Source organism: Drosophila hydei, unplaced genomic scaffold (genome assembly GCF_003285905.1).
Source record: "Drosophila hydei strain 15085-1641.00,03,60 unplaced genomic scaffold, DhydRS2 tig00000418-arrow-arrow-pilon, whole genome shotgun sequence".
Lineage (NCBI taxonomy): Eukaryota > Metazoa > Arthropoda > Insecta > Diptera > Drosophilidae > Drosophila > Drosophila hydei.
This window is the reverse complement of record NW_022045727.1, coordinates 215,924-241,162: the sequence shown is the minus strand read 5'-3', so window position 1 is coordinate 241,162 and position 25,239 is coordinate 215,924. Positions and strand designations below refer to the sequence as shown.

Genomic DNA, 25,239 nt, shown 5'->3' with positions numbered 1-25,239 from the left:
TAAAGTTTCAAATAGGAACCAATAAACTGGTTTGTTGGCTACAAAACAAGATGAATCATATAGTTTGCAAGATTCTGCAGTTGGTCCAGCGTTGAGTGATCTGGATCTGATCTGGAATAAAATAAACTTTTTGAAGTTGTGACGATGTCTCTGTATAAATATTTGAAGTCTATATTCTGGCTATTGCCTCCCAACTAAATTTAAAACAAGTTTGAAGCTTTTAGTTTTGTTAAGCATAAATATCATTCTTTTGTTTTTTGTTTTCTTTGCTGTTGTGATTCGCATTAATTTGCGCACATAAAATGTTTACAAAAATTGTATTCATTTACAAGTTGCTTGTAGTTGTTGTTGTTGATTTTAGACATTTTTGAAATGTGTTTTTGTTTTTTAGTTGTTTTTGTTCGTTCCTCTCTATAGTGTTATAAGCTGAGCTTGCGCAACAGTAGTAATCGTGTAACAAAAACAGATTTGAAATAATGTTCACAGACAATTTAGAAAAAGCCAATTGCGTACGAGTGTAGGTGTTTTTTGTGTTTGTGTGTCTTTGTGTGGTTATTAGTTTAAACAGAAATATAAAATTAGCGATGATGTTAAACGAGAGTTCTAAGGTTTTAATAAAAAAAATCCTAGACAAAAATACTTAAGAAGAATCAATGTTTAGCAATAGCCCCTGTCGGGTACACGACGACGAGGTGCACATTTGATGATGTCGTCCACACGAAGGATCATTTCAGCTGCCTCAGCGGCAGACATCAGCACTTGGCGCTTTACGGCGAAAGATTCTGTGATACCCAATGCGCGTACATCGGCAACTTTGCCCTCATCCATATCCAGACCCAGCTGATGCTTGCCCTGAGCATGGCCAGCGCGCAGCTCGGAGATCAGTTGAGCCGAATCGAATCCAGCATTATCGGCTATAGCTGTGGGCAGTGACAGCAGTGCACCTAAAGAAACGTAGATACGTTAGTAAATTACTTTATTTAGTAACTCTTGCTGGTAACTTACGTGCAAAGGCCTCAATGGCAATTGCTTCCTTGCCGGGTGTTTCAGATGCTTTCTTCATGACGGCATTGGCCATCAGAGCTTCGGAACAGCCGCCGCCATAAATTATGCGGGACTCCTTGACGGTGGCTGCCAACACGCAGAGCGCATCGTGTAGGGAACGATCAGCCTCGTCCAGTATCTGTTGTGTGGCGCCACGAATGACAACCGTACAGGCTTCACCCAGCTTAACACCGCTAAAACGCAACAGTGTATCCTCGCCGATCATTACCTGCTCAATGAGCTTACACTCACCAAGCTTGACCAGAGCAGGGTTCTCGAATGTGGACACAATCTCACCGCCGGTGCAGTAGGCCAAACGCTCAATGCCATCAAAATCAGCATGTTCAATGGCCATCACATGAGCATCAGCGAACAGCTGCTCGGGATAGTTATAGATCAGCTGACGATTGATGAACACATTGCATTTGTGGGTCAAAATCTTGTCAACTTTCTCCTTCATCTTCTCCTTTTCGGCCATCTCCAGATCAGCAATCTTGGCCAATGAGTCGACCTTGATGCTGCTACCAAATACTTTAATTTTATCCGTGTCCATTGGTGTGTTGGCAATCAGAATCTTTGCGTTCTCAATCTGAAGAATAAACCGAATCAAACAATGAAATAAACATCTGAACAATTGTGCTCGTTAGTGTGAGAACAAGGTATCTAAGTTCGCGATCTACACTAATAATATACAGCTATATAATTGTGTCCCTTATCTAATAAAAGTTCGCACTTTAAAACTAATTAATTAAAATTGATTCGTTTATAATATTTACAATGAAAAAATTAACGTCTTTCACTTTTTTCTAGGCACTTCAATCGACTTGGGACGAATAATTATTGATTTCATAGTTGAGATAAGTACATTGTCAAAAATGTATCATGTCATAATACGATATCATTACACATCCAAGCAGATTATTATCAGATGACGTATCGTCAGCATGACACACGAGTCCGAGAAGAAGGCTCTATTATTTAATATTTAACTGAACGTATTAGAACGATTGTATTGAACGATTGCAGTTGTTGGCTGCCACATCAAACTCGTCAAAATGGCTGTGATATGACATTCAGCAACATAGCTCACAGTCAATTTGACGCGCAAATATGGAGCATTAGCAGCAGCGTGAAACACACACATACACACACTATCAAATATTTGTAAACCTAGATAATATTGTTTGGCATTATTGAAGCCTTTCACTTACGCGCTGTGGCTGGTGCACGCCGGGCTTTTTGTCCAGCAGAAAGCCGTCATCAAGGAACGAATCATCTAATGTACCACCGGACTTTTTGATAATTTGAATAGACTTTAGTTCACCTGAGCCCTTTAGGCGCAGCACTGCATCGACGGCTAGATTGGCAAAGAAATCCTTATGCTGATGCAGAATCTTTGAAGATAATGTGGTGCGTGCGATATTAAGCAAGTCGTTTTTGAATTTCTCATTATTAGCAGAATTATCCTGAGCGGCGGCTGTGAGTGCCTCGAGAGCCACTTGGGTAGCTGTACGCCAACCAGCTACAATGATCTGTGGATGAATCTTCTGTTCAACCAACTTCTCGGCTTCGCGCAATAGTTCGGATGCCAGCACAGTTACGGATGTGGTGCCATCACCAACTTCTTCGTCCTGGACACGCGACATATCGACAAGAATTTTCGCAGCCGGATTGTCAACGCCAATAGCACGCAAAATTGTGGCACCATCGTTGGTCACCTCCACTTGGCCGGCATTACGTCCGGTGGACACCAAAATTTTGTCCATGCCTTTCGGTCCCAGGGTGCTTTTCACAAGATCACCGATGGCAATAGCTCCAATGAATGACGACAGACGCGCCATTTCGGCTTTTTCCTCTTGCGCCTCATTTTTGAGGATACGCACGGGATTTAATGACATCTCCTATAAAGCATATACATATATTAATATTAATATAATAAATCAACTTTTCGACTTTGTTTATGGATAGGCTGCGTATATATATGCACATCTGTTCCTGTGTGGAAAAGCTGTGCACCTAATGTATCGGACCTAACCCCAAATAGTGCGTGATTCATCGGCAATCAAGCACAGCACACACCCAGCAGCATGCATCTTAAAAATGCTTATTCACTTTTCAAATATGCGGCATAGTTCTTAGCATTCGGCGGCACATATTCCAATTGTTGAAATAAAAATGTAAACATAATGGAAGCTTCTGGAAGCGATGTGCCTCACGTGTGTGCGGTCTTGTCAAGTCAAATGCTTTGAGGCTGATGGGTTTGCAGTCGGTGCGTGCGGCTTTTCACACCCGGCAAATAAAAACGCAAGTTTGTATGAAATTATCAATGAAAATATGAATATTTCACTGCACTTGCATCTATTGTGCTGTAAACTAATTATATTCTTTATGCAATTTTATTTATTTTACCATTTTCGATGCTTATTCACAAGTTTTTGATCACAGAATTCAGAATACCCCACAACGCGACAAAGCGACAAAGAAAATGGCGAACGAATAGGTATGGTTGTTGATGTCATATCGATGTATCGATATTTAAGAAAATTAACTCATAACCTATAGCTATAATGAGTAGACAGCACGAGGTACACGTTACTGTCACTAATTGAGCGGAATATTTAAAAATGTGTGTTGAAAAACATAATGTTCAACAACTTTGTGAATTCGATAATTTATTTTTGAATATAGTATTCAAAGCATAATAAGGAGTACATACTTTTTTTATATTAGTTTTCAAAACGTTGTATTTATTGTCTTTGTTTTCTTATTAATAATAAATAGACGAACATATTTAAATCTAAATATTACACACACAAAATCTTAAAAAAAGAAATAAACACCCAGCATCTGCATTTTGTACTCAACCGAAAATATTTGAATACAAGCTGTTCAGTCCATTGCTGATGGTCGAAAAGATGCCATTGTCCGTAGAAGCGGCTGCAGCATACGGAGGGGCGCCTGGTCTATAATGCTGCGGTACCTGCTGCATTGGCCGGTAGTACGAGGGCCCGCCCGCTCCAACTCCCTCAATGCGCTGTGAAAAGTGGGCAAAAGTGTGTTTAGTTCAGTATTTGACGTACTATTAGCAGATGTTTGTTTTTTATTCCATATTTATTGTCCACATTAAAAAGCCAAAAACCAACATGAGACTTAACAATATTAATAACAACAACACTTAATAATAATTATGGGATTTTTTCTTTGTTTTTTCTTCTTTTTTAACGGATGCACATTTTGCTATTTATTTAATTAGATACACAATAACATATTGAGTTAATAATTAAAAAAAAAAAAACAATTAATTTTGTGCGAGGTAATTTTATTTTGTTTTTGTTTTGTTAATTTGGCTAGTGTTACGAGTTAATCCTACGCTTTTTGCTCAAGAAATTCAATTTGTTCTATAATCGTTTGTATATATCTTTCAAGTGCAATGCATTCATCTCTTGCCCACTAGCGGGATTCTATAGCTATATTTTTGGACCAGTGGATCAGTGGCAGGTCGTAAGCCTAAAGCACTCTGCGAATATTTACAGACACGGGGATTGCCATTGCCATTGCCATAGCCATATGCATAGCTATGGTCGTAGCTTCTTCGCTCTTATTCATTGGGCATTGGGAGCTCATCATTGAGGAGATGTCGTTGCTTACGCTCCTTTTTGGGTTTACGTGCGGCGGCATTGCCAATGGAGCCAACAATATACTGAGCAGGGATCAGGATATATACATATATATTTGTGTACGATAGAGAAATTAGACGGTTAGATGTATAGTGCCAGCACCAGGAAAGATTGTTAATGGTAGTTAGTGTAGGGATGGAGCTGAGCTGCACTTACCTTGGAGGCCTGCAGCGTGACATTGAGCAGCGTGGGATGCTGCTCGACAATGACGAATTCCACTTCGCGGGGCGCATAGCCCTCGGCAAAGACCTAATTCAGGCAGACAGCTGGTTATAAATGAATCCTTGCCGGTTATTCGTGTTTGCGTTTGCTTTCCTTACCTCGGCCTTGTAGTAGCCCGGCAGTAGTATGCGCCAAAATTCACCGTACTTGGTCGTCTGGAAGCCAACGTCGCGTCCCTTGATCTTGATGGAGGCACGCTCGATGGGCATGCCCGCTGGATCGAAGACAAAGCCCTGCACGCCACGATGAGCCTCGGCCAGAAATTTGATAAGCGACTGTCGCGGCACAGAGATGTCAAGTTGAGGCACAAAATAGATCTATGTGTATGGAGTCTTGTCGAGGATGCTTACCAATTGATTGTCCTCCCAGTATTTCTTGAGCTCATAGGCCGGCGGAAACTTGCAGCAAGAGATCTCCAGCGTTATCTCCATGCAGCCATACCACACATAATTGAAATCCTGCATGCCACCGGTCAGTGGATACCAGGCGGCACCATTTGTGATGCCATTCTCAAAGGCTGGCGTTGCTGACTTGCATGCCACGCCCCTCGACATCTTGGCATGGTTGCGAGCATAGACCAGGGAAAGATGCTTAAAGACATCGTCGTCGGGCGTCAGCGACGGCGCTGCCGAATAGGTCTGGAACACTGTGCCCAGGGGACATGTGGTGCGACACAACACAAATTCGAATAAACACAAATACAGACACAAGAGACAGAGATAGCAAGAGAGAGAGAGAGAGAGAGAGAGAGAGAGAGAGATTTGGTGTGATTACATCAGTCAGCCAGGTGGCCAGGTGGCGGCCGTCTACTCACTCGCGCACAGGGCGGACGAACGGCAGATCCCTTTGAGCAGCCATATTGGTGCGAAGGCAAGGATTAAAGTTCAAACAGAGAGAGTTGAGGGGGAGAGATAACTTTATAAATCGGAACACTCACAGACGCGAGGCCGAGCTACAAATTTGTTTTCATGGACTGGCGCACACTCTAGAGACTACTTACTGGAGTTGGGCGTATTATCATAGGGGTAGCTGGCGACCAAGGCGCCGCCATGCAGGCTGCCGCTGAGCACAAACTGTATCTTGGATATCCAATCCTTGACTGCATCCGTCTCCGGCTGTCCGCGTTTGTTGTTCTGCTTGAAGTAATCTGGGAAGTTGCGATTCAAGTCAAAGCCACGCGCATTATAGCTGAGAATGAGAGGAGGAGAAACAACACAGGATAACGATCGTTTCGGATTTATTGATTAGACATCGGCTTACCGTCCCTGGCCGCCGTCACAGGTGCCCTCCTTGGATACCGCATAGCCATCGGGATTCATGGTGGGCAATATGTGTATGCGGGTGTTATCCAGCAGCCATTTGACGTACTGATCCGTGTTGTAGCTGCTCACAAAATACTGAATCAGATGCAAAAGCATCTCCCGGCCCACGGGCTCGTTGCCATGTATATTGCCGACGTATTTGACATCGGGCTTGCCCACCATATGCTCGTACGGCGACGAGCTGACCACCATCACCCACAGATCTCGACCCTGAATGGACTTGCCAATGGAGTAGAGCGCCGTCAGATTGGGATAGCGCGCGCTTGTCGCCCTGATATAAATCTCGACATATGATAGATGTCTTTGATTGATTAAGGCGACGTCGAACTCACCTCAAGAAGCGCGTCAGCTCCTCATGGTCGTGGTAAACAAAGTCCAGATTCTGGGCATCGGGCAGATAGGCGCGCGGCTCGGGCAATGCCAAAGACATCTGCTCGTTGGCAACTGTCTTGGCGCTTGATAACAGCGTGTGACGGCCATAGATCAACAGCAGCAGCACCAGCTGCCCAGCAATGGTGTTCCGCAGTATCATTGTGTGTGTGTGCTTGGAGATCCGTTGATGGTGACGTCAAGTCTGTAAATGTCGAAATTGGCCAGCGAGGCTCAGGTTATAAGCAGATGAAGATGGATGAGCTTCAGCCTCAGCTTCAGCTTGAGACATTGGCATTGCCATTGCCATTGGCTGTTCGCAGGTAACAACCAGTTGTGGCTGACCAAAACGAATGGCCGTCGAGTGTACGTGCTTCAATTTGTCCAGCCGTGTTGAGCTGTTGGAGATGAGTGCATTGGCCCCACAATTCCCGACAGTTCCAGCCAGTCGAACCGCAAACGTGTTCCTCAACCAGCTGGCAAATGCAATCAAAGTTCATTGATTTCTATTTGTTTGCTGGGATAGTCTCTTGGCCTCTCTCCCTCTCTTGCTCTCTCTCGCCTTCTCTCTCCCTCTCTCTCCTTCTCTCTCTATCTCTATCTACACGTCTTTAGCCCAGGCACACCACCAGCTGGAATTCCATTAAAATGGATCAGTGGTCACTTCTGCCTGTCTAATCAGAAGTCAACCGGATGGGACGTATCTCATCAATGCCCAGATAAGATACAGCCAATACCTAAGACTTTATGTATTAATAGTTAAGTTACTATCTAACCTTGGTACCCCGCAGTGACTATAAAAGCTAAAGGCCTACTGCAGATCGAGCCATTCGAAACAAAATAAAAATGAAATTCTGTTGCGCATTCGTGATACTTCTGCTTGGCTGCTCCATGGTCAGGGCTGGCCCTCAGGGCCGCATTGCTGGCGGCGAGGATGCCGTTCTGGGTCAATTGCCCTATCAGGCGGCGCTGTCCGTTGGTGGCAGCTACAACTGTGGTGCAGTTATCATTGCCGAACGCTATGCACTCACCGCCCTCACCTGCGTGTGCTCGGCCGGCAAGGATACGGCGTAAGTAGTTCTCCCTGCCTCCCTCTCTCTCCCTCTCTCTATACTGCGTCTCTCTTATACCTATACTCTGGATATGCAGGTGGCCACCACAGCTATTTATGGTTTCGGCTGGCACAGTGGATCTGTACAATGGCGGTCAACGCATACGCGTGGAGGAAATTACAGTGAATCCCAACTACAATGAACTGAAGACTGGCATTGCTCTGCTGCGTCTCAGCGAGCCAATGGTGTTCAATAACGACGTCAGCGCCGTGCCCTTGGCCACAGAGAACCCTCCATTGGGCGCCCTTGTCGACATCTCCGGCTGGGGCCGCACCAAGGATTCGGAAACCAATATGTACCGCACTTTGCAGGTAGGATACGCCGTCATTGAGGCGGAACGCCAGTGCCGTCTGGCCGATGACATCATTGAGGCCAACAACCAGGTGCTCTGCCTGGGCCACCAGAGACGCCAAGGCATCTGCGCCGGCGATATTGGCGGACCAGCAGTCTACGAAGGCGTCCTTGTCGGTCTGGCTGGCGAGATCTTGGGCGAGTGCGGCGGCATGTTGCCCGAGCGCTTCATCAGCATTGCGGCCAACCGCGAATGGATCCTGCAGAACATGGAATAACTTTCCCAATAAAGCCATCGCTCAATCGTCTACAATCAATTAATCGATCAATCAATCAATCTTAATGGCATGCTCGAGTAATTGGCAAAGCACTTCTTGAGCAACGTCTGCTCGATCTACAAATATTTGTCACAGTCCAAATACACATATTTATCTATATACTTCACTGTGGCACGTGTCTCGATTGCTGCACTTGAGATTGGGCCATGCCACACGTTTCATGGGTACTCCGTGACAGACCCATAGAGAGAGGGAGACAGGAATCGACGAGCATATACCCTGATCTCTGCCTCGATTCGCGAGGATCTATTTAAATGACATCACATCTAAATATGTGTATGTAGCAAAAGCTCAAGTCTCTGCCTCCAGCAATAAGTTGTTTGGTTCAACTAGCTAGGAGTGGAGGAAGGTCTCGTTTAACTGAAGGGTTCTGCTTGGGGTGATACTCAAGTTAAATTATATCAATTTTTATCGTTAAAAAGGAAAAGTAGGGAATTAGGCACGAACAGACATGACTATATTTACTCAGCTAGTCGTTCTGATCAAGAATATATATGCACATTGTGAGCTCAGCCACGCCTTCTTCTACAAATGAATTCCCATTTTCAATTCGGAAGTTCGAACTGTTCGCCATTGGCCCAACCGAGCTGAGCTTTTTAATGATCGGGCTTAAGCTCAGCTCTGAAGTGTTTTAAGGAACCTTAAACTAAACAAGTGAAGCAGGATTTGTTCTATTTGTTTCTATCTTGTTCTCATACAAGATTCTGTTATTTACGTCAGATTTGCCCAAAAGAATGATTAATTAATTATCAAGAATTGTGCTAAAACATTCCATGGCCTATGCAGCTTATCAAGGAAGAAGAAGCATGAGAAGATACCCTATACTCAGATAAGACAAGTAAGAAGAAGAATGAGAGATACCCTACACTCAGATAACATAATCTCATTTACTTTCACATATATTGATATATATATATATATATATATATATATATATATACAGATGAGCAAGCCTCTCAGTCTTTATCTGGACAAATTGTCATTCAATTGATATTGATTTATTATTCATATATTAAAATCCACTCACGAACTGGGAGTGGCATCGGAGAAGATTCCCTAGGGTCGATAGAGTCAATAGAGGGGTATTTGAATCGTATCCAGCTGTTCGCCAGTCTAGTTCTATGCAACTCGTTTATTCCATATGCTCGCTAGTAAGTGAATAGAGTGTATTAGTTTCACACACTAAAGAGCTAGTGAAATCGGTAGACAGGTTTCGTGCTCGTCACGACTCAAGAGGATCTTTCTGTAGAGGAGCTCAACATACCCTTCTACGGCTTCAGTAGGCATAGATATCGCTGGACCACAGCAAGATAGACACTGTATGAATCCAATATGCTCTAATTGCAGTTCATAAGCGAGTGTGACCAAATACTCAAATGTCCCCAACTGTGGTGCAAGGGTCACCCAAAAGTTTCCAACTCGGACGCCAGCCGAGCTCCATTTAAGATGGAGACGAGTTTTATGCAGTCAATTATGCTTGACCACAACGTTTTTCACTAGCTTCAGGCAATAGAAATAATGCAAAGACTTGATTAAGGCTGGCATTTGGAATGACCAGTGTCACCATGCTCCCAAAATCTTATCAACATCCGACTAATATATTGTGTAGTTCTCTAGGTAGAATCGTTTGTGACATGAGTCTGGCGTGAATGGAAATGGGGTTTTAGGATAGCATCTGTGTAGCTTGATCCAAAATTGATAATAACATTTAACTTTACAGATCTTATATGGCTATATTAATGATAGACATCCTGTTGGCCAGAGGGCGGCTAAATAAGATCAGAGCCGTCAAGTGGGCAACAGCTTTACATGTTCGCCTTGATCCAGTCCTGATAATGGACAATATTCATAAAGCCATTGGGCATGGAACTGCCGCAAATGTCGACGAGGAATCCGCCAATGCCAACCAACTCATCCTTGTAGACAGCCGGCGCGCCTGCATCGCCAAGACAGATGCCATTGGAGGATGCTTCGGATGCTGACACGAGACAGAGCAGACCCTCGTTATCGAGGTAGAGTTGCTTTTGGCAGTCGGCTGCACTGATCGCCTTGCGGCTGCCCACCTGCAGGCGATGGCTGAGCGGGCCCTGATTGCTCAGAGCTCCCCAGCCGGTGTAGGTGATCTCGGCGCCAGCAGGAGGAACCTGGCTAGCTAGTGGTATGGGCTGTATATTGGCATTCAGCGTCAGTGGCTGCTGCAGTACAATCAACGCCAGGTCATTGAGTCCATTGGCATATTCCTTGTGCACCACGATGCGATCTACCTGAGCCAGCTGACCACCAGCCAAGCGTTGAATGCTACCCACTCGCACCAGAAAACTACGGGGCGGATAGCTGCAGGCAGGAGACGAATTAGTAATGCTAATGCTGGAACACTTGGCTGGCTGGCGTTACCTTTCAATGCCGCCGCCGGTGACGCAATGTGCTGCAGTCAGGCAGACCTTGTTGCTGATCAAGGCACCACCGCAGACATGGACTCCCTGTCGTTGCAGCGAGACACTGTACGGATGGGAGCCAATCTCAGCTGCCTGGCCATCCAAGAGTCGGCCCTCGGGAGACCCCGCTGAGGTTGCGGCTGCACCAAGCAGCAGTAGGAGAAGCAAACTATACTGAACTCGGCGCATTTTGGATTTAATTCGTACTAATTGAGGGCGGCCCCACGCCCAAGACTTTTATACTGGCGTCAAAGTTTTATGACCGGCAATCTAATCGACGGCGCCCAGGTCATATTTAATGCTTATCGAACAAGCAGATTAGATGCAGACCGAAGTGCCAAGCAGCTAAGCCAATAATTGGCGATTTAGTTACCATTCCGACGCCATGAAAGACCAACGCGTATTGCTTGCATCACTCTGTTTGACCCTAGCCCTGGGTCTGGTTGTCGCCCTGCCGCAGGGCCGTTTGCTTGGCAGCGAGGATGCCAAGGTGAACGAGTTTCCCTATGTGGCATCGCTGCGTCTCAATAAGGTGCACGTATGCCAGGCCACCATCATATCCCAGACCCAATTGCTGACCGCCGCCCACTGTGTGTCCGACGTAGGCGCCAAGCCGTAAGTGGAACATACAGCACATCCCTAAAAAAGCTACATGAATGTATACGAAGTGAACCAGTTGCGAAAACTGCTTGAACTATCGATAGCAATCGAATTGAACTTCAGCTCATCCCTAAAATGAGCTAAGCTTATGCCTGAGCTACATGAACAGTTGAGGCTACTGGTTCCCTTCCAGCAACAGTTAGACTTCCAGTTGATGTTTCAATTGCAATGCAGCTATGCTTCATAACTCTCTCTGCTCCTTTGCAGCGTTTCGGTCGACCAGCTAACGCTTCGTGTCGGCAGCATCAACACGCTAGCCGGAGGTGAGCTACTGGACGTCAGCGAAGTGGTCATTCATCCCTCGTATGGCAACTTTATGCACGATCTGGCAATACTGACGCTTAGCAAGCCGTTAACCTTCAGTGAAAAAGTTAACAAAATTGCGCTGCCTGAGCCACTAGATGAGAACGAAGTCGAAGAAGTGCCAGCCAATGGCACGCCCGTCTATGTGGCTGGTTGGGGCGAGCAGGCGGATGGCGCCACCACCTACAAGCTTCAGAAGTCCAGCTTGAACACCTTAAGCAAGTCTCAATGTGAGCTGCAAGCTGGCTATGGATACGATTCCGTGCTGTGCCTGGCCAGGGCTGAAAAGGAGGGCGTCTGCCGCGGCGACGAAGGCGCCGCTATCGTCGATGACAACCAAGTGATGCAAGGCTCAGTCAGTTTCTTCTGGGGCAACTGCGGCACCAAATTCCCCGACATATCTACTCGCATCGCCTACTATCTTGACTGGATTGCAGCCAACGAGAAGTAAACCTAACCTAACTTTTCGTCAATTCATTTTATTTTTTTGAAATTTTTTTTATTGTGAGTGAAGTGTAAAAAGAGATATAAAAAAAAGAAAAGAAACCAAAAAACTAAAAAACGTATAACGCGTATTTATTTTCTATTGGCAACTTACGGTCATTTTATGGACCATGAGCTAGACGGCAATTGCGTTCACATGTGAGAACCAAACAATCCGTTTATAGCGCCCATAAAATATAATGGGTCATATCAGAAGTTAACTAACGGCCAATAGATTGTATCGTACACATGTAGGTACTACATGGTCTAAAGATAGCGTGAGTTTACTGTACAATAGAACGAACAAAGGTTCCGTATTATTAAAGCCACTCGAATTGATAGCAGCCCCAGCGAGCTTGAATTCGTGGAAAACGTACGATAGAGAATCGTAAAGGAGACACAAAATGAGATGGGGAGCAAGAGAATTGGGGACATAGACTCGTGCAGAAATAGAGAGCAAGAGAGAGAGAAAGATAATATAAGGATATATAAGGAGATACAGGGAAACAGACAAATATGAATATATATGTAAAGAGAGAGAAAGAGAGGGGCCGAGAAAGAGAGAGGTATAAAAAAGGAAAAAGAGATAGAGGAAGACAAATATATATACCTATTTATAGAGAAAAAGAAATATAGAGGAAAGGAGACACAGAGAAAGAGAGAAAAAAAGGAGACAAAAAGAGAGAGAAAGAGTGAGAACGGGAAACAAAAAGAGAGAGAAAAATAGTGCAGAGAGATAAATTAGAAAAAGAGATATATTTACATATTTAGAGAAAGAGAAATATAGAGGAAGAGAAAGTCAGAAAAAGAATTAAAGAGTGAAAAAGACAGAGAGAGAAAAAGAGAAAGTAAGAAACGAAAAATTATAATGATAAATTGATCTATGAACTGAGAAAGTTAGGGAGAGAGAGAGAGAGAACGACTTATTTTGTAATTGTCTTATATAGTTAAAAGATATATTTAAATAAACATTTCTAAAATGTTTCCTAAATCTCGAATTTATTTTTATAAACAAATTCCTTTAGTATTGTTTACGAAACAAGAAAGAGTGCTTGAGTCGAGGCTGCTCGACTAGAAGATATCCTGAATTCTGAGAATATCACCAAATTCGAATCATTCTACGCTTCCTTTTACTGCGACTGGGCTTTTTTATTCACATTTTCAGGGCGAGATTATGACATTTATTTGCATGTATTTGCCAAAGCAAATCTCTAGTATTTGAAATACGTTTATTTTAGGAGAATCCAAAATACGAAATCTGAATCTGAAGTCTAGAGTATTCATGGTTCATGCTTCATTTAAGCTGTGCTTGACAACGAAGTCGCTAATAAAAAAAATGATGAGAAACTCATTTCAAGCTCAAACAAACGGACGGACGGACAGAGGCACATGGCTAGATCGACTCAGCTTGTCATTCTGATTAAGAATCTATATACGTCTGGCAAATTGCCTTCTGCCTGTTGCATATATTTTCAAAAAACCATTATATCCTGAATGCACACTTCCAATGGGCCTAGGGTATAAAAGCACAAATGAATCAACTTGGTCAAAGATAATGAGAACTAAATAAATAGATAACACCCTATATAGTATATATATACAGTATGAAAGTCTTGACTTGCTTTCATGGGGAGTTTTAAAAGTAACATCAAGAGGAAGATCTTTATGTATAAACGTACTCTAAAAACATTTGCATATTTTTGGAGAAGGAGTCAGGAAAAGGCCTGCAGTAACTAAATTGTCAGCTCCAAATCATTAAAGATAAGATTTTCCGATTTGCGAAGACCTTAAAAGGCACACTTACAAATATATAATTGTTGGTGCATCAATAGAGCTGGTAGCTTAGTCGTTAAATTTTGAATTTCCAACTGTAAAACGATAGAATATACAGTTTGCCACGCCCCAGCAGACGTCGAAGAGTCCACATAGGAGATCAACAGTAACTCAAAACTGCTGTGGACTGCCTCGCTCTTCAGATAGAAACTCTTATCATGTGTTTATAATCCAACTTTCCGGTTTTTAGCTTCAATAGCGAATCTCCGACGGACAGGCCGACGGACAGGCGTACGGACAGCAAGGCGGACATTGCATGAAACCAATAAACTCTTTCACTTTTCGAATGGTTATAAAAAGAACTAGAGACCCAATAGAAGTGGTTGGATGTATGCCATATGAAACATGAGGGATTTGAGAGAAATACCGCATTATGATTGGAATCATAAGAAAATAGACAATCTGAAGCAAGTCCCTCCTCAGCTCGATCGGGCTTTGACTCAGCGTCATATCTTTTGAATGATGTTGCTGCTATTTCAGTTTGGGCTTCAGTTTTTAATTTGCTTCCAAATTGAAAGTCCCCTTTCGGCTGATGTGCTGTCCGGCTTTATATTGGGCAATAATATTGCGAATTTATCGCTGGCATAATAACAATAACAGTTGAAATTAGCTGCTGACCGCGATAAGATTAGATTTACTAGCCATTCAAGCAACGATAACTCACCCAGCGGGCAAAGGCATCCACTTGGAGGCATTTGCGCTGCTCATTAGGCAAAGAGGAGGCGATTCGTGTACGAAGAATACGCTAGAAACGGAAGCTAACATGTACAAGCTAGGAGCATTGCTGCTGCTGCTGGCCGGCTTGGCCGGCTTGGCCATGGCCAACGAGGCCACACCACAGGGACGCATATTGGGCGGCGAGGAGGCCTCGGCCACCTATGCGCCTTACGCCGTGTCCCTGCGCATCGACAATGCGCATGTGTGCGGTGCCAGCATCGTCTCCGAGTTGCATCTGCTAACTGCCGCCCACTGCCTCTACCGGGATGGCAAGCTGTAAGTGTGACCTACCGCCAGGATCACTTCATGTGCTCAATCCCTCTCTCTCTCTTTGACAGTGTCGCTGCCAGCCGCTTGTCGGGGCGTGTGGGCAGCACCAATCAGTATGCTGGCGGTCGTATAGTGACCGTTGCTGCGGTCACACCGCATCCCGACTATAACCAGCTGAGCAACAATTTGGCCATCATCACGTTGGCCAGTCCGCTGGCCTTGACGGATCGCATCCAGGTCATTGAGCTGGTGGATATGGACGAGGCGCTGCCAGAGGATGGCGCCGAGGTCAGCGTGGCCGGCTGGGGCATCACTGTGGACGGCATTACCTCGTTCAAGCTACGCCAGCTCGATTTGCAGCTAGCCTCGAATGCGGTCTGCCTGGATGCGTACAAAGGACACGATCCGACCAAGAGTTTCTGCCTGGCCCATGGCCTCAGGGAGGGCACTTGCAATGGCGACGGCGGCAGTGCAGCCGTCCACAACGATCGCCTCATAGGCGTCAGCAACTTTGTGGTGGGAGCCTGCGGCTCACGTTACCCGGATGTCTTCGTGCGCATTGCCGGCTACAAGGATTGGCTGCAGGAGCAGCTCGGCAACTAACTTCACACAGCCTAACCAATCTATACTAAATATATATCTATTATACTCCATTAAGAAACTGATTGCATCATTGGATAGACTCTTTTTAGGCCGGTGAACGGGTGGGCGTTGAGGGCCCTCATCTTTGGAGCACTACGAGCACATTATGTAAGCCGAAGGCAAAGCAATATTTCACTTTCGCTGGCGGAAAATGGGTGCAAAAGTCAAAGTGGCTGAACTGATCAGCAATGCCAACTTAAATACAGATCACTCTATCTATAAGCAGCTAGCTTTTAAGTGGAGGGACACACTTTATATAGTATATAAAGAGCTCTTGGAAGTAATTTTCGTATTTGTATCTAAAAACAAGAAAATTTTAAATTAGATTCCCAAAAAAAAATAAAAATATATATATAGATATATATATTTCCTAGGATCCATATAAACTAGTAAGTATATCCGCTAACGAGTACTCAATTCTATTTTGGCTTAGATTAGGGGTTTGTTGCGAAACATGTTAAGTCCACGGATGACTAAGACAGTCCAAAATTTATAAATTATTTTTTGTCACTGCGCTGTTTATATTTATAGAATCCATAAATATCGCTGATCACATCAAAGGCAAACGCCAAGTCGAAGTTTCAATACCCTTGTCATGTGAGTATTATGTTATTTGATATACATTATGGGGGTTACTTAGTGGCATTAAGATCAGACACTAGACACTATGGTAACAAATAGTTCCACTTTCCTCCTATCTCTTGATATTCATGAAGTGCATATCCTTATATACACTATATAGCGACGTTCAGCTCTACTCCAATAGTTTCTAGAAATACATCGCTGACACAATATCGCAATCAGAGATTTATTACAGATAAGATATAGTTGCGGATTTGCTGTACTTAAGAATCCTTAAGCAATGTCTTATCACTTCTTCGGGTATTGCAGTATTCCTATCCGCTTTATCTTACCTGATATTGACAAAGTACGAGACATACCAGATATATTTTGATAAATATATAGACATATCTATAGTATTCCAATCTACATTTCTATACGTTGCGCTCTTATCGGAAGGTGCCGACTAGGAAATACCCGGAACTCTGCACACTGCTGCCGTTTCAACACGAACACAAACGCCTACAGTAACTACACACACGAGATGACCGCTAGCCCGCACACTGTGGAACCATGGAACAACTACGGGTTTAGATGTGCGATCTGCATGAAATTTTCAGAGCGTAATGAAGACACTCTAAGAGTGTATCTCATATTCCGTGTCTTCACTACAAAGACCCATCCATATATATACTTTATAGAGTCTGCCCCACTTCCTGATGCCTATCAGTATATAACCTGGATAAGAGAGGGAAGTATTTGCCTAGTTTTATGGATTCATGAATAGCTTGACTATTGAATGATGATGCTGATTTATAAACAATACTTCAAGTGTTACTAGAGAAGAGATTAGTTTATAAAGCAAGATTGATTGACGGCTGACAATGGAATTGGTTTTATAATCTGTAGGCTATAACCATTAGCATTAGGCTCTGAGAGATATAGGCCTTATAAGTTGTACTTTGATAAAGGCTGTCGTAGTCAGAGAACCAACTCCCACAATATATCAAACTGAAAAGGCTGAAAAGCCAACGATTTATAACATTTTATTACTATGGGCGAAACCCTTGACGGATAAGCCAGAGACGGATAAGCATCTGATTAGGTTTTTATGCCTGTCCACGTGGAGAAATTAGTATATTGGCTTTATGCAATGTCCGTTTGGCTCTGCGATTGCCTTTATAATACGCCAAGCATTTGATTGCATTCGTAGCTTGAGCTAGCCATTGGTCTAGCTGCCTAGCTGCCTAGGGGTAGTAGACATCTTCTAGTCGGATACTCCCAACCGCAGAACGCGTGCTTCTTGTATATTATTTTTGGGAAAAAGAAGCAGAGTCTATCAACGCTAATTCGTAGCTCCTAATCGCACTTCGATGGAATTGAATTTGATGTTCAGAGTGAACGTAGTAAAGTAGAGAGACATATGGGATAGTGGTTTTACCCGTGGCGATAAGATATAGATCAGAAACTGTAATCATTGCATAAATAGAACCTTTGTGCCATTGTGAGCAACCACTCGCTAACTTCAGCATGTTGAGAGCTCTGGTATTTGCCTGTTCGGCTCTGGCCGTGATCTCGGCGGCTCCGCAGTCCTCGCCGACGGGACGCGTTGTTGGAGGCGACGATGCAATAGCTACCCAGTTCCCACATCAGATCTCGCTGCGCTACAAGGGATCCCACATTTGCGGCGGCTCCATTGTTGCCCGAGACTACGTGCTGACCGCAGCCCACTGCGTCACCGAAGAAGAAGCCGACGGCACTTTGGTTCCGTGAGTGATAGAACCTTAGACACTTCCATAGATATATTCAAAGTGATCCTAAACCATAATCCCTCTACATATATACGCAGCACGCCTGCCAGCATGCTGAGCATTCGGGCAGGCACCCTGGATCGCTTCGTTGGCGGCATGGTCAGGAACGTGGTCAATGTGCGAGTGCATGAGGATTACAATAGCTTCTGGAACGATTTGGCGCTCCTTAAGCTGGAAACCTCTCTCATCTATTCCAGCCAGATACGCGCCATTCCACTGGCCAGCGTCGAGACACCTGTCGGCAGTCCAGTCATCATCTCCGGCTGGGGCAGGCTGTGGCACGAGGGCGACTTGCCACGCCAGCTGCAGTTCAATACGCTCAGCTCCATATCGAAAAGAGATTGCTTAACCTCCATCGCAGTCTACAGAGACAGCATGCTCTGTCTGGCGCATGAGCAGAACAATGGAGCCTGCAATGGCGACTCTGGCGGCCCGGCCATCTACAATGGTGAGCTAGTAGGCGTGGCCGGCTTTGTTGTCAACGGGTGCGGCTCCTCCAAGCCCGATGGCTATGCCAAGGTTTTCTACCATCGCGACTGGATCATAAAGCATGCCAACTTGTAGAGCAAGCGATATTACACAATAAATAAACTGACTCAAATCTTTAGAAGAACCAAGAAAAAATGAATGAAGAGATTTGTGGGTTTCTTCCAGTTTGACGCAAGTTGGAATCTGAGATAGGACAATCTTCTTTTAGCTATTCATGGCCCACTTATGTAGAACTGCATGGAACTGTCCACATAATCCATAATTCTTAAAAAGGCAAGATAAACTATTTCCCAATTGCAAGCAGCGTCAGTTTCTCCCACCCAAGATAAGTTATACTTCTAAGAAGTCAACTAGACTCAGACCGAAAGTCCAACTTCTGTTCTACCAACATTACTTCAGACTATGAATTTATCCTCAAATGAATGTAATTAACGAGCTGAGCAAAAGAAGAAGAAGAAAAGATAAACTGAATTTTGTAACGTTTACTGTAAGCAAAACAAGTTCGAGTGCTCCGATTGGGAGTGACTGACTGTGAGATACCCTGAGCCTTATTCAAGCATGAAGTCAAAGGCGAGGGAACTAATCCAAAATTGCAATTATGCTAAGTCTATTAAATCATTACGCAAATGAGGCTTTTAGCTTTAATGAGCAAATCCAAGTTACAGCCTCAACAATCAAGTCAAAGCATCGATATTTGCAAAAGCTAAATTATCCAGAGATTAACACTATATACTTGTACTGCGTGGGATAATACAAGAATATATATTTGGAATGTAAAGTCTTTGGCTTTCATAGCTTACTAGGTGGACATGGCTCGATCGACTAAGCTTGATGTCCTGACCAAGACTATATAAAGTGCTCTGCCTGTCTACCTTGAAATACCGTTATCTATGGGATCAGATTCTCAATTCTAGATTAGGATTGATTGATTGGTCTATGACCTTTGACTTAAGACTTTGAGCCCAGGTAGGTGATCAAATGTTATACAAACACTTCGATGTGATGCAAAATAATGAACTCTGAGCACGTGTCGGGCTTTTTTTCTAAAGGTAATTAAGGTGTTGTCAGTTAGCAGAGCAGAGCGATAAGCTCCATAGCAGGATGGTGATGATGATGAGAGGGCTCTACACAATTTCCATATAAAAGAAGGCGACGCCAACACATGCCAAGCAATTGAGTAGGGCAATGGAGCTGCTAGGAATACTACTGATACCGCTGCTGGGGCTGATCTCGCTAGCTTGCTGCCAAGAGGCGACTACAACCAGTCGGCCGTTGGTTCCGATACGCCCGCGCATTGTGGGCGGACGTCGCGCCAGCGCTGGGCAGTTCAATCATCAGGTGTCGCTGCGCTACTTTGGCAGTCACATTTGTGGCGCCTCCATAATATCGGCCAACTATGTGCTGACTGCGGCGCACTGCGTCAAGTTTGGCCAAGATGTGTAAGTTGAATCGATAGCCTCAATTTCCGCTCGCTAACCCACCTTCTGCAGCACAGATCCGTCGAGGCTGGCGGTGCAGGCGGGTAGCCTGAAGCTCAACAGCTTCGCTGTCTATGTGGATGTGGCAGGTGTCGAGGTGCATCCGCTGTACAATAATGGAGGACAGGGCTATGATATTGCCCTATTGCGTCTGGCCAGGCCGCTCAGCCTCAATGCGAGCATTGGCGCCATTAATCTGGCCGAGCAGGATCCGCCAGTTGATTCGATTGTGCAGATTTCCGGTTGGGGTGCCATCTACCATGGCGGACCCACCTCCAACGACCTGCTGTATGTGCAGGTGCGCAACATTGCTCGCTCCGCGTGCACCAGCCGCTACATGAGACGTCTGCCCTCTACGACCATGTGCCTGCTGCATGGCGCCAACTTAGGCGCCTGCCACGGCGACTCCGGCGGACCAGCGGTCTACGAAGATCGCCTCGTGGGCGTCGCCAGCTTCGTGCTGGGCGGCTGCGGTCGCGAAGCGCCCGATGGCTATGAAAGCATCGCTACCCTGCGCAGCTGGATAATTAGCAATTCCGACCTATGACCCATCGGGCGTCCTATGAACATCTTCGTATTTGCAATGAATTCACGCCTTGTTAATAAATAAATTTGTAACTAAAGAACTTCTCCTTCGAAAGCCATTTACCATTTAGACGAAGCCATTAACACCAAGTCTAAAATATTACAGGGTATTGACTGATATTGATTCAGCGCAATCTTATGAGAATAGAATGTAGCTTTGGGAAAACGATTTACAAAAGGTATTGACAGACTGATGGACTTATAGATGCATGCACTAGGTAGCTGTGTCCAGTAAAGATAAATAAAAGCTGTGAATGTAGCAATTCTATGTCAATGTCTAATGCCTAAGGATTACAGAGTACAGACTAGATTGACTAGACAGCTTTAGTCTGTGAGGAACTTATGATTGAACTGATGCACTTAGGAATACAATATATAGCTTATTTTGCAGAAACTATTACAGGGTATAATTGATTGATCAACTGATTGACTGATTGACTGAACGACTTACAGATTCACTGGGTAGCTCCTCTCAGTTTGTTTTACTTGAACAACTTTGAAAACCTTCCAAGTTAAGGAGAGATTCGCGTTCAATTCAATATGTTTACAGGGTATAAATTACAGATCTCATTGGACCTTTGAATATATAGCAGTATGTACGTAGTTGTTATGCTAAATGCTGTAAGTGAAAGACTGAATATTCTGAGAATTTTCAGCATTAACCCTCTATTCACCTGGTGAATAGAGTATCGATTAGTCGGTGGCAAACTAAAGCTAACATTTAGCTTAGTCTGAAAACAGTTTAGGTGACTAAAATAAATAAAAATGTGTCACAAGCTATGAACTTCCGCAAAGTTGAGAGCGCAGGTTCTAATTTCTCATTTGGTTGGGTTCGAGTGAAAAGCCGAGTCTGGATTATTAGAGCGTGGCTCCAGCCATTAGCCCAACCCTTTGAACTACAGCCTAAATCGAGAGCAGCGCACATAGAGACATAGAGACATAGACGTCAATTGGGGAACAGCGACCCCGCCTGATACATTTAGTCCGCAATTTCAGTCTCTGCCAGTGAAAGTGAAAAACTTCAGACCAGATTTGCTTTGGCTTTTGTTGTTGTTGTTGTTTTTGTTTTTGTTTTTGTTGCTGTTGTTCAGTAATTTTCCGTTTTGTTAATTTTGTTTTTTTTTTTTTTTTATTTTGTGTTGTGTTTTCGTCATGAAGTTTTCAACTATTCGCTTTACAGGCATTAAAAACCACTTACTCGGGCGCCAACCGCTTGCCCCCGCCTCTCTTGGCTCATAGATATTTGGTTTTGTTTTCATTTAACTTGTCTCACACGCTTCGTCGTCGCCAGCTCACAGCTTTTTTGATTTTCCCCACTCACATTTCCCCGCCTTCCGGCAGCCTCTTGCCCCTAACAACCCCCTCCCCTCCCACCCCCTCCGGCGACTTCAACTACTCCCCTTCGAATTCCCGTAATTAACGTTCATCCGTGGTTCATCCACACCTCAGTCAAGTGTAAAATGCGGCGTGCCAAGCGGATTGACGTGCTGGAAGTCATCGAACTCCCGAGACGGGCCTAAAGACCTTACCGCCCAAATAACACTGTCCAACAGCACAGTGAAGCCAAGCGATGTCATCAGTAATATTTTAAATTGTTCTCAACTTGAATTCAAAATGATCTTTTCAGATTTCATATCATCTTGTAGGCACTAGATCTAGATCTAGTTAGATTTCATATAATCTTAAATGGCACTCGATTAAGTAATTTAATTTGATTTTCTCTGGATTTTTTAATTACGGAATTGCCTTACATTTAAGCTTAGTATATCAGGTGTAGTCTTAAGTTGACTTGAGCTAACTGAATTTGTTTTCTTGAATGTTGCCAGATCTAGTTTTGCCTTCATTGTGAATTCATCTCGAATTAAATTGAAACTTGTCATTGAATTAATACTTCATAGCAACGCCTTAGTGAAGATTGGACTTTAAGAATTCATTGTTTTTGGAAATTGATACATGAAAAGTTAAGCTTCTCAGTACCTTTTAAAATCAAGTGTAATGGATCTCAGCTTACTTACTACCTAACTTCTGCAAAGATCATATTGCTTAAGATTGAATTTTCTTCAAAATTGAAGAAACAAATTCATTTTGTGATTATGAATTAGATTTTATGTTGTTATGAGTCTTCGATTTAAGGCGACTAGTTTGATATATCCCAGTTGCATGTTGCAAGTTTACGTTACTTTGTAGAAGTAATTTGAATGACGATTATGTTCTAAGATAGAAGTAATTCGTATGTCAATTGGAAAATTCTAAGATAGAACTAGTTCATTTCAACTGTTGCTCATTTAGGATGATTCCGTTCAGTTCAAAGCTCCAAGTAGTTCATTCAAGTGCAGTTTATGTTCCTACTAGAACTAGTGGTAGGCCGATTATGTTCCTAGATAGAACTAGTTCATTTGCATGCCGATTGACTGTCTTCAATTTCTTTGGCATTTGGAATTTCGAACTGTACAGATTCAACTCAACGGATCGAAATGCACCTGTTTGGACTTGTTTTGCGGCTCAGCCAACCCAAATGAGCGTCGCAATTTCACTTGTGCCACTTTGATGACGAAAATAAATTTTACGGATTTTGATTCGTTAGTGGCGCAGGTGGAGCTGCAATTGGCGTTGGTTTTTTTTTGTCCCGCTTAAATCGCGTCTTCATGGAAAGTAATCAAAATTGAAAGCGCAATTGATGCGTTCAAAGCCGCTGATACCCACAGCTAAGATGCACGAATTGAAACGGAATCAGATAGTTTTATTTTCCAACATTAAATGACGAATGAGCGAACGAGCCAGCGAACGGGAGGGTGTAAAGCGACTTGTAAAAGAAATCCCAAGAGCAAGCGGCGATCAAAGAGCACATGAACACTTGATAACGGGTTTTTGAATCCGGCCGCGACGTCGACAGCGACAGAGAAAGAGTCGTTGCACAGAGCAGAGACCAGAGACCAGAGCGCAGACCCCACAGACAAAGTTAACCCACTAACCTTGTTACTGTTTCTGTCTACTTATCTACCCCATCTCCCTCGGCCCATGTCTCTCGTGGTCTTGGTCGCATTGAAAGTTGCTGTCAAGTTCAATGCTGCGACTGCGGCGGCGGCCATGACGGAAGCGTCTGCGCTGGCGTCATGGCAGAGAAAGCAGCGAAAAAAGGACATGACACGGAGAGAGTGACGTCGGCAGAGACATGCGCAGTAGCTTACTGGGTTAGTAGTAGTAGTAGAAACAGTATCCGCTAGTATGTGTGTGAAAGTCTTTACACAGTGTGTGTGTGTGTGTGTGTGTGTGTGTGTATGAATATGTATGTATGGGTGGGTGGTTGGGCTAGCAGACACTCGTTTATATAACAACAATAAACTGCATGCAGTTGCTGCCGACGTCTCTTGCATTGACCTTCACCTTGGCAGTGGAAATAGCAGTGGCAATGTCGACGACGACCTTGCCACTGCGTCTGCCTCTGCCATGGTCGTGGTAAGGATTGTGTTCGCCTTGATCTTCAAAGTGCACGTGCAGAATCATTATCAAGGGCTAATTAAGTTTATTATCATTTCAATTACCTGATCTGTGATTTATAATAGACTTGTGCTATTGTTTTTAATGATGCCGCTGCTGCGTCGACTTCACCGTCCGAGTAGTTGGCTACAACTGCAAAAGAATTTGCATAAAATACAATCAGCTTTTATTTCAACGTACGCTCTTGCCGGGCTTCAATTCTTCGCACACTTTCTTATGCCAAAAAAAAAAAAAAAAAAAAAAAAAACAACCACAACAAACAATAATAATAAAAAAATACAAAAACAAAAAGCACACTGGAAATCAAAATTCTTAGGCGACAAAAAAGTTTCTCTTTACGCCTACGCAATGAATGGTTTAATTAGCACGCACCGCACACGCACTGAGGCCATAAAGCAACAATGAGCAATGGGTAATGGGAAGGGTAACTGGAAAGGGGAATGTGATGGAGAAACGCACAACAATAGCAGTTAGCTTATGCTTTAAGGAAGCGTCTTGAATATTAGCCGTTGCTTCTTACATTCGAATTATATACGAAGCGAGTTTGACCGGAGTGAAAGAGAGCGAGAGTGCCAGAGAGTAAGTTAGACGCGTCCGTTAGCAAGCGCCGTTAAAGTTGGACTGGCAGGCGTTTGCTTTAAGCCAGAGACAGTGACGCTGAAATTGACGTTGGCAGAGCAGCAACGGCAGCAGCCGCAGCCACAGCAACAACGACGATGCCTTTGGCCACATCCGATGTTTATTCTAAAAACTGATAGTATGGGTAGTTACAATATCTTTTTTATAGAGAATTATATGTAGAAAATGTATAAGTCTTTGGTAAATCAGAATTCAGTCTTTATTGCTCATGTTCAATTTACGCACTTGACACGCAGACATTTTGAAATTGCGCGCCTAGTTTCATAGCAAGCAGCATTTGTATGCGATGTTCCTTATGCTGTCACTACGTTAATATCGCAAACATTATCGATTAATTTTTATAATCAAGGATAATTAATAACTGTGTAATTGCACAATATAAAACAAATAATTTAAAATAATGGTAAAACATATTGTGTTAATTGTTTTTTTTTTTGTCAACTGAAATTGCGGTAAAATT

The 25,239-nt window shown here is 43.8% G+C and overlaps 8 protein-coding genes across 11 annotated transcripts; 5 read left to right on the top strand and 3 right to left on the bottom strand.

Annotated features, from left to right (window-relative positions):
- Positions 1 to 218: 218 nt before the first annotated feature.
- On the bottom strand, positions 219 to 3,532 carry LOC111605337 (T-complex protein 1 subunit beta). Its single transcript, XM_023323811.2, has 4 exons — positions 3,454 to 3,532; positions 2,256 to 2,945; positions 1,006 to 1,633; positions 219 to 944 (listed from the first exon to the last, which is right to left on the bottom strand). The coding sequence occupies exons 1-4, from the start codon at positions 3,454 to 3,456 to the stop codon at positions 658 to 660; spliced, it is 1,608 nt and encodes a 535-aa protein (XP_023179579.2). The 5' UTR covers positions 3,457 to 3,532; the 3' UTR covers positions 219 to 657.
- Positions 3,533 to 3,904: 372 nt separating this feature from the next.
- LOC111605327 (carboxypeptidase D) lies at positions 3,905 to 24,744 on the bottom strand. Of its 4 annotated transcripts, none has more exons than XM_023323794.2 (10): positions 24,661 to 24,744; positions 24,185 to 24,272; positions 6,598 to 6,839; positions 6,204 to 6,536; positions 5,944 to 6,131; positions 5,758 to 5,787; positions 5,294 to 5,589; positions 5,042 to 5,218; positions 4,878 to 4,970; positions 3,905 to 4,078 (listed from the first exon to the last, which is right to left on the bottom strand). In XM_023323794.2, exons 3-10 carry the CDS (start codon positions 6,795 to 6,797, stop codon positions 3,905 to 3,907), a joined length of 1,491 nt encoding a protein of 496 aa, XP_023179562.1. In that variant the 5' UTR covers positions 6,798 to 6,839; positions 24,185 to 24,272; positions 24,661 to 24,744. The 4 variants fall into 4 exon arrangements, with proteins under 4 accessions (XP_023179562.1, XP_023179563.1, XP_023179564.1 ...); XM_023323795.2 differs by lacking the exon at positions 24,661 to 24,744 and adding an exon at positions 24,321 to 24,370; XM_023323797.2 differs by lacking the exons at positions 3,905 to 4,078; positions 24,661 to 24,744 and adding an exon at positions 4,356 to 4,744 and having other exon boundaries at positions 24,185 to 24,359.
- LOC111605335 (serine protease SP24D) lies at positions 7,470 to 8,354 on the top strand. The gene is made up of 2 exons (XM_023323804.2): positions 7,470 to 7,704; positions 7,784 to 8,354. Exons 1-2 carry the CDS (start codon positions 7,481 to 7,483, stop codon positions 8,313 to 8,315), a joined length of 756 nt encoding a protein of 251 aa, XP_023179572.2. The 5' UTR covers positions 7,470 to 7,480; the 3' UTR covers positions 8,316 to 8,354.
- On the bottom strand, positions 9,886 to 11,030 carry LOC111605334 (serine protease SP24D). The gene is made up of 2 exons (XM_023323802.2): positions 10,770 to 11,030; positions 9,886 to 10,709 (listed from the first exon to the last, which is right to left on the bottom strand). The coding sequence occupies exons 1-2, from the start codon at positions 10,997 to 10,999 to the stop codon at positions 10,181 to 10,183; spliced, it is 759 nt and encodes a 252-aa protein (XP_023179570.1). The 5' UTR covers positions 11,000 to 11,030; the 3' UTR covers positions 9,886 to 10,180.
- On the top strand, positions 11,160 to 12,265 carry LOC111605330 (chymotrypsin-1). Its single transcript, XM_023323799.2, has 2 exons — positions 11,160 to 11,425; positions 11,678 to 12,265. The coding sequence occupies exons 1-2, from the start codon at positions 11,196 to 11,198 to the stop codon at positions 12,222 to 12,224; spliced, it is 777 nt and encodes a 258-aa protein (XP_023179567.1). The 5' UTR covers positions 11,160 to 11,195; the 3' UTR covers positions 12,225 to 12,265.
- On the top strand, positions 14,733 to 16,003 carry LOC111605333 (trypsin-4). Its single transcript, XM_023323801.2, has 2 exons — positions 14,733 to 15,082; positions 15,145 to 16,003. Exons 1-2 carry the CDS (start codon positions 14,853 to 14,855, stop codon positions 15,677 to 15,679), a joined length of 765 nt encoding a protein of 254 aa, XP_023179569.1. The 5' UTR covers positions 14,733 to 14,852; the 3' UTR covers positions 15,680 to 16,003.
- On the top strand, positions 17,507 to 18,958 carry LOC111605332 (serine protease SP24D-like). Its single transcript, XM_023323800.2, has 2 exons — positions 17,507 to 18,048; positions 18,129 to 18,958. The coding sequence occupies exons 1-2, from the start codon at positions 17,810 to 17,812 to the stop codon at positions 18,652 to 18,654; spliced, it is 765 nt and encodes a 254-aa protein (XP_023179568.2). The 5' UTR covers positions 17,507 to 17,809; the 3' UTR covers positions 18,655 to 18,958.
- On the top strand, positions 19,739 to 20,680 carry LOC111605329 (serine protease SP24D). Its single transcript, XM_023323798.2, has 2 exons — positions 19,739 to 20,018; positions 20,070 to 20,680. Exons 1-2 carry the CDS (start codon positions 19,765 to 19,767, stop codon positions 20,602 to 20,604), a joined length of 789 nt encoding a protein of 262 aa, XP_023179566.2. The 5' UTR covers positions 19,739 to 19,764; the 3' UTR covers positions 20,605 to 20,680.
- Positions 24,745 to 25,239: the final 495 nt, after the last annotated feature.